The following is an 11502-nucleotide window of genomic DNA, read 5'->3' as shown; positions in this document are numbered from 1 at the left end:
CTTACTCCGATACATGGTAAACAGTATTTTGGGTGGACTTGCTTCCTATCCTGCCAACTTGACCTTGAGGTCAATCTGTGGTAACTAAATCCACCATCCTGCCACTGAAAGTGCATTTCAAATTACTGCAAACCTGATGGAGGATTTGTACTGAAGCCAATTGAAATTTGGAAGATTTTCAAACGTTTTCTTTTTGCCCTGTCGCTTCATATTTTTTCTGAAAAAATCCGAGAACCAACAAATTAAATTGGTGTGGCCTAAATGACCAATCATCTAAAGTGATCATGCATGTACATACACAAAAGACACAAAACTATAGCTTACATTTCCATCCACTTTATTCTTGTGAATAACTGCCTTCTTGAGGCATGGCCATACTCCATTTTTGGAGTACAGAGCCTTAGTAAATTGTACCGGTAACTGCTTTTGCATAGCGAGTCTACATGTAGCTAGCAGTAGTACCAGTACATGAATTAGAATCCATGTTTTATAGTCTTCAAAAAGCAAAATACTGGATAGGAAGGACGGTGAATCTTTTCTCCACGCATCAGAACTTGTTTGATCGCTTCCTGCCAGTGTACTTGGAGTCTGGTCTCACTTCCCTGGTAACAAAAAGGATTTGAACAAACGTCAGTTGTAACACACATTGTCCACATGTCAGAATGATACAAATGCCACTAATAATTAGCCTGGTTACCAAATTTTAACTGCCGAGTCTCTTTCGTCCTCTCTGCAAATCTTAGTTTACATATTCAATGTTCCACAGGATGTATTTACACACTATAGTTAATGTCATGAACTTCAGTAAGGCCATGTTGATTTGATTATATGGATGACATCCTCTGGAAACCCCAAAACTGATGCGAGCGTGCAAATAAAAAAGTTTGGCAAAATAAAAAGTTGCTTTCATTATGAAATCTAGTTGGTCTGTAGCCTGGGTACCATCCTGGTTAGTTTACGTCTGCTCCTACAGTCGCTAGTTGGTGGTAGCGACTGTAGGAGCGGACGTAAACTAACCAGGATGGTACCCAGGCTAGTTGGTCTGAGTATGGTATGGCGAATAATCTACTCTTCAAATTCATTCTTCACAATTTCATGTTTTTTTTTAGTTTGATTTTGGCATCCTACGACATTGGTATCGTTTTCAAATATTCTTTTTGCAACTTATGGTATATGCTCATTTTGCAACTTTTTTGTACGATTTACAGTATGGTTGAAAACTTTTTTTTTTGCAAACAGCAGATTCATGCGCGCGCGGATGTCATTCATATAATAAAATCAACATGGCCTAATATACCAAGAAATGCAAAACAAAAAAAGCAAATATTTCATGGGCATCAACCACTCTCATTGGTTGGACAGTCAGGATCAGTCTATTCAGTGGATCCAACCTTCGTACCAACACAGACAAACTTTCATGCATCTTCAGGCCACACCAATTTAATTTGTTGGTTCTCGGCTTCGCCTCTTCATTTTTTTCTGATTTGCAAAAAAAAAAGAAAAAAGATTCTGGTTCTGAATCAACTAAAAAATGCTCATATTTTGCCCCCAACAGTTGAGGAAATTCCTTTTCTTCCTAGTTGTTACAGTTTTTTCCATCTATCAATGCAACTTGGTTTGATTAAAAGTTCAAAATTTATACTTTAAATTTTAACCCAGCCTTTTTTGTTGACTTCATGGCTCATATTGTAGCATTTGGGGCTATAATAGGATGCCTAGACCTGTTTTTATTTTTTTTCGCCCTGTTGCTTCATATTTTTTCTGAAAAAATCCGAAAACCAACAAATTAAATTGGTGTGGCCTTAAGTTTCTTCATCAACAGCCTGCATTTTTCCAGTGTTAATAAAAGTGTCCACACCACTCCAGCATTCAAAGTTAAGTATACATATGTACTCACTTTCCTTGTCTTCTCCTCCTCTCCTTTTTCTCCATTATCCAGTCTCGTGACTTCTTGACAGATTTACGATTTTTGCCTTTACCACGTTCTCTAGAATTTGGAGACATACATGGTTTGAGATGGTGGACAATATAAACTCCCTGGCACTTTTGATCAATTGCTTACGTCACGTATCCGTAAAGTCTCGTGTGAATAAGGTCACGTGTTTGTAACTAACTCTCGCGAGATCACGTTGTTAAGTGATTGGTCATTAATTATCCTGATGAAGGCGACAGTGGTCGCTGAAAATTTGATCTCTGTGTAAATTGTGTGTTGGAATAAAGTTCAACATTTCACTATGATTACTACCAACACATACGAACTTCCATGATGGTGAGAGATGTGCACAAATAAATATTCAGCAGCTTTGATACAAAGCGTCACTACAAGTGTGATATTCCTACCAAAGATGAAAATTTTGCACTGGAAAAAAGTACCTGATGTAATCTGTAGTTAAGGCCACACCAATTTAATTTGTTGGTTCTCGGATTTTTTTCAGAAAAAATATGAAGCAATGGGGCAAAAAAAGGCCTAGGAATCCTACTATAGCACTATATATAATTTCTACAATAGTAGCCATTAAGTCAACACGAAAGCCTGGATCAATATTTAAACAATAAATTTTGAACCACTGCATTGATAGATGGAAAAACTAACAACTAGAAAGAAAGGGACTTTCCTTAGATCCAACTGTTGGTGGCAAAATATGAGCATTTTTTAGTTGATTCGGAACCAGAATCTTTTTTTTTTTTTTTTGCAAATCAGAAAAAAACAAAGAGGCAAATCCAAGGACCAACAAATTAAATTGGTGTGGCCTAAGCCCTAGTTTTTCTGTTGTTATTCAAACTCACCTTATATCTGTGAAGTGTGCCTGGTGCACTCTGTCATCTGTGCCAAGTGCCTGAAATATGATTTCATCATTAAGGACTTCGAATTTGCAGGATTACCATTCAAAACTATCAAAAAACAACTTTGTTAATAGTGTAGATACAAAAACACTCAACAAAGCTTCATCCAACAATCTCAAGATGGTAGAACCTACCTTTGGCAGTTTTGTCATTGTACCACCAGCAAATAAAACCAGAAAAAATCTGGAACACAGAAATGGGGAAGAGCATTTACTAGGATTTCTTCTCCAGCGAGAGTTTTACACAAGTTTCTAGTATGTCAATACTAAGCATGATTTCAGATTTAACATTATATTGGTTGACAAAAAAATATAACTCAACTAGAAAGGTATCATTTGCAAAGCAAATGCATAATGTTTACCTTCACACATGGTCTGCTCTGTTAATTCTTACTCAAACACATTCATATACATGTACATGGTCAGACAGGAGACTAAATCCCTCCTACTACTTAATATAAGATTGCAACATTATGTAACCAAGCACCAGTTACCATGGTGATAGACGTCAACAAATCAGTTCATTGGCCAGGTCAGAGGTTAGTGTTTGGAGAAGAAGAGGAAGAGGAAACTGAGCAAAAACAATATGTTTTCCTTCCGTAAACATGAAAACTCACTTTTTTGCTCTTGTGCTGTTGGGGAAATCGACCACCACCCCTCCAGAAAAGCCTGCCTTCATGGCTTGTGTAGTTATCAACTCAAGCTAACAGAGTGGTAAAAAAAGCAACAGACATATTTTAAAAGTTAACAAGGTTGTGATTCCTGTGATGCCATACTTAAAAGTTAAGATATACATCTTAGCGGACAAAGCAAATTCAGTCTTTCAACAAAATTTAAAGCTAAAACTAGAGAAGCAACATTTGCAAAGCAAATGCATAATGGTTACCATCGGACATGGTCTGCTCTGTTAATTCTTACTCAAACACATTCACATACATGTACCAGTACTACAAGTATATGGTGACAGGATAAGAGCAGACCATGAAATTGCAACATTATGTAACCCAACACCAGTCACCATGGTGACAGACGTCAACAAATCATGTCATTGGTCAGTCATAGGTCACAGTTTGGAGAAGAAGAAGAGGAAGAAACTGAGTAAAAACAATATGTTTTCCTTTGGTAAACATAACAAGGTTGTGATTTCTGTCATGCCATACTTAAAAGTTAAAATATATATCTTAGGGGACAAAGCAAATTCAGTCTTTCAACTAAATTTGAAGCTGAAATAAAACCTTACAAAAATTCCTTCAACAGTTCTTACCTGGTCAGAGTTTTCAGGATAAAGTTGAAGCACGGCCCTGGCACCGCGTGCCTGTACGGGAAAAGCAGAGAACAGATTAATGATAAGTACTTAGTAGATTGTGTCAAAGCAAAAGGAGTATGACCAACAATGCATTCTGAGAACTGTCGTAACCCAAAGTTTGGCACAACCATGATGAAATAAACTAGAATAGTAGAAAGGTTACATTTGCAAGCAAATACAGAATATTTCCCTTCACATGGCCTTTCTATACATTAATGAAAAAAGTAACCAAATAATGCTCCCTTTATTTCTACTAAAATTTGCATTCATAAATACATGTATTAGTTGAGCGAGCCTGAAGCCACTGATTTCTATGTAGAAGTTCCTATCTTGCTACCTTGGTGAAATCAAAAGCCACCATCAACCATGGTGACCAATCACACAGTATCACCTGCAGGTCATTGACCTAATTTGTTTGGAACGGAAGAAGAAGTTTCCCAATCTGTCAAGGTAATCATAATAAGCTACCAAAGTTGTACCTACCATACATGCATATAAAGTGGAGAAGAACTTATAGAGCCTCTTGGGTGGATTGTGGGTCTTCTTGTCTGCATTACACAGCCACTGGATGGCTGAGATACTACAGTGGATGGAGGGAAGAAATGACAAAACTTAAGATGGCTGTAGTACATCTTGACTGACACTGAACATCTATAATAAGAAATCTGAGATTTTAGACCCCCGGAAGTGTTTTGGGTTTTTCATGAATATATATGAACTGTAAAGGGGCTTGTCTAACGTAATTCAATAACTAGAGAAGTAACATTTGCAAAGCAAATGCATAATGTTTACCTTCGGACATGGTCTGCTCTGTTAATTTTTACTCAAACACATTCACATACATGTACTACAAGTATATGGTGACAGGAGCAGAGCAGACCATGAAATTGCAACATTATGTAACCCAACACCAGTCACCATGGTGACAGACGTCAACAAATGTCATTGGTCAGGTCAAAGGTCACTATTTGGAGAAGAAGGAGAAGAAGAGAAAGAAACAGAGCAAAAAATATGTTTTCCTTTGGTAAACATACAATGTAGATAAGAAGTCTTACCTTATGACACCATCAAACGTCCCTGGTCTGAAGCACATTCCCTGTCCCATGTCACTCAGCAACAAGTCTCCTTCTACCTCCCTCTCCTGTGCTACATCTGTAAGGTCACAGAGGCAAGTATTGGGCATAAATTACATCTACATTTATTCTAACAACCCTCTAGAATCCAGTCTATTCACAGTAAAAACTGAATTGCTCCAACTTTTACAAAATAATTCTTCTTTGAATTTGCTGGGCCTAGTAGACAGTTTCAGTTTATTGCGATACCCTTTAGCCCGTTAGGGCTAATATAATCTTCCAGGGCTCATTACACATTATTACACATTACACACACAGTACAAATATACACATATGACTACAAATTTACATACATGAGGTCACAGGTCAGACAAGGTACTAATTATAGCTAAAATCATTAAACGAGCAAATTATCGGCTAAGTATAAAACTAATATTACCATTACTAAAAAAATTCAATAAATCATCATAATTAAAACCATTAAGTTGCATACAATTGATCGATCAATCTCTTCAACCGCTTCTCATCGTAGACAAATAATAGCCTGGTATCCAGACCTATTTTAGCTGCTATGTGTCTTTTGTCCTCTCCTATTTGTATAGAGGACAAAAGAGACAGCAGCTAAAATAGGCTTGGATACCAGGCTATACAAGTAACTATTTACACTGATAAAATTGTCTAACCCTCGGAAGACGGGGAACAACACGATAAACCGGACAGTGAGTGAGTGAGTGAAAATTGACAAAAATTTGCTGTTCCAATGAGTCATCAAATAATGAATGAATGAATGAATAATAATCTACAACTGTCACAAATAAATATTATGATTACATGTAGCCCTAGTACTAGTCGACTCACCTAACATACTAGAGCTGATGTCCATCCCAACCCACACATGGTCCTGGTCAGTAAGAAACTCTCCACTCAGGCCAGACCCACACCTGAATAGTTGGACAATAGTTTGGGTGTCTTTGTCTATTCGATACAAACTTTCAGCATATTATCTTCTTTGTTAGTTGTCAAAGATATGAATATAAACCACTATTTGAATTACAGCACATTGGAAGATACAACAATAATCTGTTATTTGGGCTCAAAATAGTGCGCCCAAATTTGGAGCTGTGCACCCTACTTTTTTCTGTGGCTGCATTTTCTTAGGTTTTCGTATGTAAAGAATAAAAAAGATGTTAAACGTATTAGTATGAAGCATATTCTTAACAATCCAAGTGTCAGAAAAATAATAAAATTATTGATGTAGTACTTTTCTTTAGAAATGAAACATTATACTTATTTCATTTTATATGGTGCACCCAAAAAGTTTTTTGTGCACCCAATTTTTTAGGTTGGGTGCACCAGTGCACCTATTCCCAAAAATGAATTTCGAGCCCTGAGTCTTATACTGGCTGGCTAATCTACAAGATACAACATGTAGATAGAGAAAGTATAGGAGGGAAAATTCCCAATTATATGAGATATTCAGAAGTCTCTGCCTGTCAAGGGGGATATGGTGAAATCACTTCTCAAAACTAGCAAGCTTTAAACAATGTCTAGAGATAGACGTTCAAGGGTTAGGTGAAACAAGTCGATAGGTGTAATGTAGCCAGCTGCTGCCGCGCCGCTTGCCTGCGAAGCTGGTGTGTTATGCTGAAGGGCAGTTATACCGGCTATACAGATACAGAAGCTGGTGTGTTATGCTGAAGGGCAGTTATACCGGCTATACAAAGAAGCTGGTGTGTTATGCTGAAGGGCAGTTATACCGGCTATACAGATACAGATACAGAAGCTGCACTAACCCAAGGTCCAGAATGTAGCAGGGTGTGTCCTCTGGGAGGTTGAGCATCTCCACAGCTCTCTCTGTCAACTCCTGCTGAATCTGGATCATTCTGGAACTGAGCAAAATTGAACAATTAATGTCTGTATGTCAAGTATCAAAGACTGGATACTACTACTAATACTATTATCTCTATTTTAATTGTGGGGTTATATATGGCACAAAATGCATGCAAAAAGTAAAAACAGAAAAAAAGGTAGAAGCCAAAGAACCAGAGTTTTTTGCAAGAAGAATAAAACTTTAAAAGAAGTCATCTACATCAGGGCCCTACAACCATCACTCAACAGAGACGGGGGGCACCACAAACTTTCTGTAACCTACAGTATGACCCACTGCTCACCGAGTTTCGTGTGTTATCTACATAACGTGACGTCACAAAAGCGGTGGATAATTTGCCCATTACTTGACACTACATGTAATAAAATTTGAGCAAGTCCGATTTTTTCGTGATGAAAGTTCAACTCGATTCAGAACGCATAAACTACATGTTCACACATGGTCACTTACTTCGACGTGTACTTTCGAGCCTCTTCTTCATTGTAGAACTGTGGGGGGAAAAAACAAGAAAACACGATCAGCATTGTCTCTACAACTGTAGCTCACAGATATTGCACATTTCTGATACAGAATATCACAGATAAGACGGAAAACTTACGACTTCGGGAGGAGCTTGGTGTTCAGGTCTTCTTCCAGAAGCCATCTTGGCGAGCACGTGGAGGTCAAAGGGTAGAGGTTGTATCAAAGAATTTGTCGTCAAATACTTTTAGCTATAGCCCGATAAATACGTAAATCGCATGTTTTTGTTACGTAAAGACATCTATTACGTATATAGCTAGTTTTAAAGGCGTAATAATTGATTAAAGACGTCAAAAGTGCAGGGGTTGAAGTGCCCTGAGCAGTCCCGTGGTCGTGACGTCATCACAGAGGTCACAACCTTCATGATGGCGGCGATGTTGGCCGCTGGCCGGCCGGCGAAAACTCTCCGGACTTGTATTCGAGTGAAAACGTCTCCTAGCCACACGATAACGGCACCAGTTTGTCAGAGAAACACCGGGAATATTCTGAAGGCCACGCTAGGAGCCTGCTACGCGAAGTTTCTGAGTACTGACGCTTTTTCTGACGGTAGGTCTGGACCTTCGAGTTACGCAACGACAGGGTTATGTGGTGGGAGGGTCCCGACTCAGGTCAGAGTCGGTCTACACGACCGGGACAGATACACCGTAGAAAACGTCTACTCAAGGTTATTGCAAGATCCTGTTGTACTCAGAACCATCAGAGAGTTTTACGATTGTGAAAGAGATGTTCTTGAAGAAAAACAAGACTCAGAAGCCTTAGAAGAAGACCAGATCCTGAAATCGTATGTTGGTGGTGGAATCAGCTTCGCAAACAAATCTCTGCGATCATGGCCTTTCGGTCCTAGTGATTCTACGTTACAACCCTTCAAGCGATCTCACATGAGAAGTTTATGGACGCAGAGCGGTAGCCAGCGCCATCAGAAGTTCTACGCCAGAGAGAGACACGCGAACCTCCACTACTATGACGTTCTCGGTGTAACGCCCATCGCCACGCAGACCCAGATCAAGAGCGCATACTACAAGAAGTCCATGCAGTTCCACCCGGACAGGAACAAGACGGCGTTCGCCGCCGACCGCTTCACCGAGATCACGGAGGCGTACGAGGTCCTGGGACACGTGGACCTGCGGAGAAAGTATGACCAGGGCGTCCTGAACAAGTCGGACTTGTTGAAGGACAGGAAACCGCCATCGGAACCAACCAGACCCGAGACTGGCCGACAAAGTTACTCGGACACAAGAATCCAGAGCAGGGGGAATCTGGGATACAACATGGACGAATGGCTAAAGGGTCACTATGGGGAAGCTCTGGAACAAGAAAAGAGGAGGAAACGCGTAAGGAAAAACTATGAAGACTACCAGAAGGCGGCACAGCGGAACAGGAACGACTCATATATCGCTGTTGCGTTGTTTGGAATCGCAGCTGTGATTGCCTTCATAATGAAGTAGTAAAAAGTTACTTTGAGGATTTGTGTGAAATTAACCCTCTCCCTGCTGCATAACTACATGTAATACAGATTTGATGCCAAATGGCTACCTTAGCATGTTGAACTGATTATTATTGTGCACTTGAGTGACGAACTGTTTTATATTCCACTGGGTTCAGAAACTTTACTAAGACCTGAAATAATTTGTAGATGATGCACTGAAACATACTGGGTTATATTTTAATTTTTGTTTAAATTAGGATTGTTTTATAGATAAACCCAATTTTGGGGTGGGAAATTGTGAATAGTGTTTCAAATTGAAACAGCTGAAAAAAATTCAAAGGCTTTATATGTAAAGTTGTAGAATATTGTACATAAAGAACTCAAAAAGAAGTTTAATTCAGAAATTAAAGCTCTCATTGTAAAATGCTGGTGTGTTTACAAAATCTGGGTACTAGAAGTGTGTCATTTTTTTAAAGAATTACTTTCTTCATCTACAGCATTGTTTTTGATCTCCAAGCAGATCTTTTTGGTGGCTGCAAAGACAGCATCAAATTGGCCAGGCAGTATCTACTAGCTAGTACCGGTATCTGCCAAGCAGTTATTTTTGAGCAGGCATAAAAAAATATACCAGTACAAAAGAAATCCTGATAAAAATGCCTAAAAACAGGTCAAGAATAAGCAGAAGCCTAATCCTCTGCTTGGAAAGTATGTAGCTAATACTGTAAGATCATTTTCAAACTTATTTCTGATTTTGGTGTACATAAACATGTACATATAGTGCATACCAAATGTTGTATGTTTTAATAAGAAACACTGCTGCTGGTACAAATGTATAGGTGTTGTACTGATGATGGAATGTGGCTGCATAAAAATAAAGTTTGTGAGGGAAAGATGCACATGGCTTATGTAACGACTAGCACTATGGACAAAACTGCCGAAGAAGACCATTTTGGGGACCGGTAAAATCTGGTCAATGTGGACATGTGGATTCTTAATGCCTGTGCTAATGGGAAAAGTTATTTAAGTGCCACCACCAAAAAGTGGTCACATTGGCCAGGAGGTCCTTATGTAGAGATGGTCACTTGTACAGGTTTGACTGTATACTTGTGTCATAACTACTATAGTGCCAAGTTACATGTAGCACTGGATCTAAGGTTCTCAAGGCAAGGGAAAGAGTAATGAGGAGGTTTTAATGGTAAGCAGCTGATTTTGGACAAGCTGACCTCAATTCAAAATTGAAATTGTGATGCAGACTATGACGAGAAATGTTACGATGGCTCTAGACCTGACTCAACAAATAACTCATATATACAACAGGCTTATTTGTATGACTTGTGTTGTTTTCCCCATGTTGTCAGTACATTAATCATCAGCAAAAATCATTGAATTTAAACATTTTTAATGTGACAGTTTCATTTAAGTTTGTTAGAGCAATAACTATGCTAAAGTTTCATTCAAATGTTTGTGTTACATATGGACTAGATTTATTCAGGGATCTCTATCTTATTTCTGTAATTGTGTAATCAGCACATGTATTTATTTGATTTTCCAATGAAGAATATGTGCCTCAGAAGCCACATGTATATAGATATCAAGATTGATGTGTTGCTTGAGTTATATGTTTGAATAAATTGTCAGATGTTTTGAGGTCTTTTGCATGTTTTTTGCTTATCATTATAGTAAGTCATCAGACAGATTAAAATAAGAGCATATTTATGTTTACCTTTGAAGAAGTAAAACGTTTTTGCTATGATTCGTCTTCTCCAAATATAAAGGTCAATGACCTGGACCAGACGTCTGTCACCATGGTAACTTGCTGTAGCAGACAACCCTGTACGTTGGGTTGCAGTATGTAGCAGGACATACTAGTATCTGGAGGGAATGGTCACATTAATGTGTTTGAGTAAAAATAAACAGAGCAGTGGTAAGATGTGGAGATAAACATTACTACACCTTTTAGTTTAGTACTGTTTAAAGGACTTATGAAATATATATATACATATACAGTATTAATGTTCAATATGGAATTCATGCTGGTAAATAGAGGTAGCAAATTAAAGTAAGCATATAAACAGAAAAAGGTTGACACTGATTCATTGATATTGAGCCATCAGATGATAGACACCAAAGTACAGAAGGCACAAAGCCTTAGTTCCTTCAGTTTTCCTTCAAACCAGCCGTGAAACTGATCCCTGGTTAATCTGTCTAAAGAGAAATTTTCCTGTTGTCACACTTCGTGTTCAACAACGATGTTATACAACGTGGAAAATTCCATGACGTCACAATGGGTTTTCCGTTTTTGAGCCAGGATGCTCTAGAACATTGTTTACACGGAACATCAGAACTAAAAATAACCGATAGATAACCAGATAAAAAAGGGGTTGTTTTTCTGAAATTAGACTTCAGGGTTGGTACCTATTTCAAAATTTCTATTCCGTTAGTCTTCT

At 38.4% G+C, this 11502-nt stretch overlaps 2 protein-coding genes across 2 annotated transcripts; one reads left to right on the top strand and one right to left on the bottom strand.

The window, feature by feature from the left end:
- Positions 1–409: 409 nt before the first annotated feature.
- On the bottom strand, positions 410–7803 carry LOC109483093 (probable 18S rRNA (guanine-N(7))-methyltransferase). Its single transcript, XM_019786119.1, has 12 exons — positions 7709–7803; positions 7561–7598; positions 7016–7111; positions 6081–6163; positions 5205–5301; positions 4633–4729; positions 4108–4158; positions 3461–3546; positions 2979–3027; positions 2788–2837; positions 1898–1987; positions 410–602 (listed from the first exon to the last, which is right to left on the bottom strand). The coding sequence occupies exons 1-12, from the start codon at positions 7751–7753 to the stop codon at positions 548–550; spliced, it is 837 nt and encodes a 278-aa protein (XP_019641678.1). The 5' UTR covers positions 7754–7803; the 3' UTR covers positions 410–547.
- A 53-nt stretch (positions 7804–7856) lies between these two features.
- Positions 7857–9237, top strand: LOC109481514. The gene has a single exon (XM_019784130.1). The coding sequence runs from the start codon at positions 7992–7994 to the stop codon at positions 9072–9074; it is 1083 nt and encodes a 360-aa protein (XP_019639689.1). The 5' UTR covers positions 7857–7991; the 3' UTR covers positions 9075–9237.
- Positions 9238–11502: the final 2265 nt, after the last annotated feature.

The sequence above is a fragment of the Branchiostoma belcheri genome, unplaced genomic scaffold (assembly GCF_001625305.1).
Source record: "Branchiostoma belcheri isolate BF01 breed outbred unplaced genomic scaffold, Haploidv18h27 scaffold1, whole genome shotgun sequence".
NCBI classification, from domain to species: Eukaryota; Metazoa; Chordata; class Leptocardii; order Amphioxiformes; family Branchiostomatidae; genus Branchiostoma; species Branchiostoma belcheri.
The sequence above is the reverse complement of the archived record's forward strand: the minus strand, read 5'-3'. Positions and strand labels throughout refer to the sequence as shown.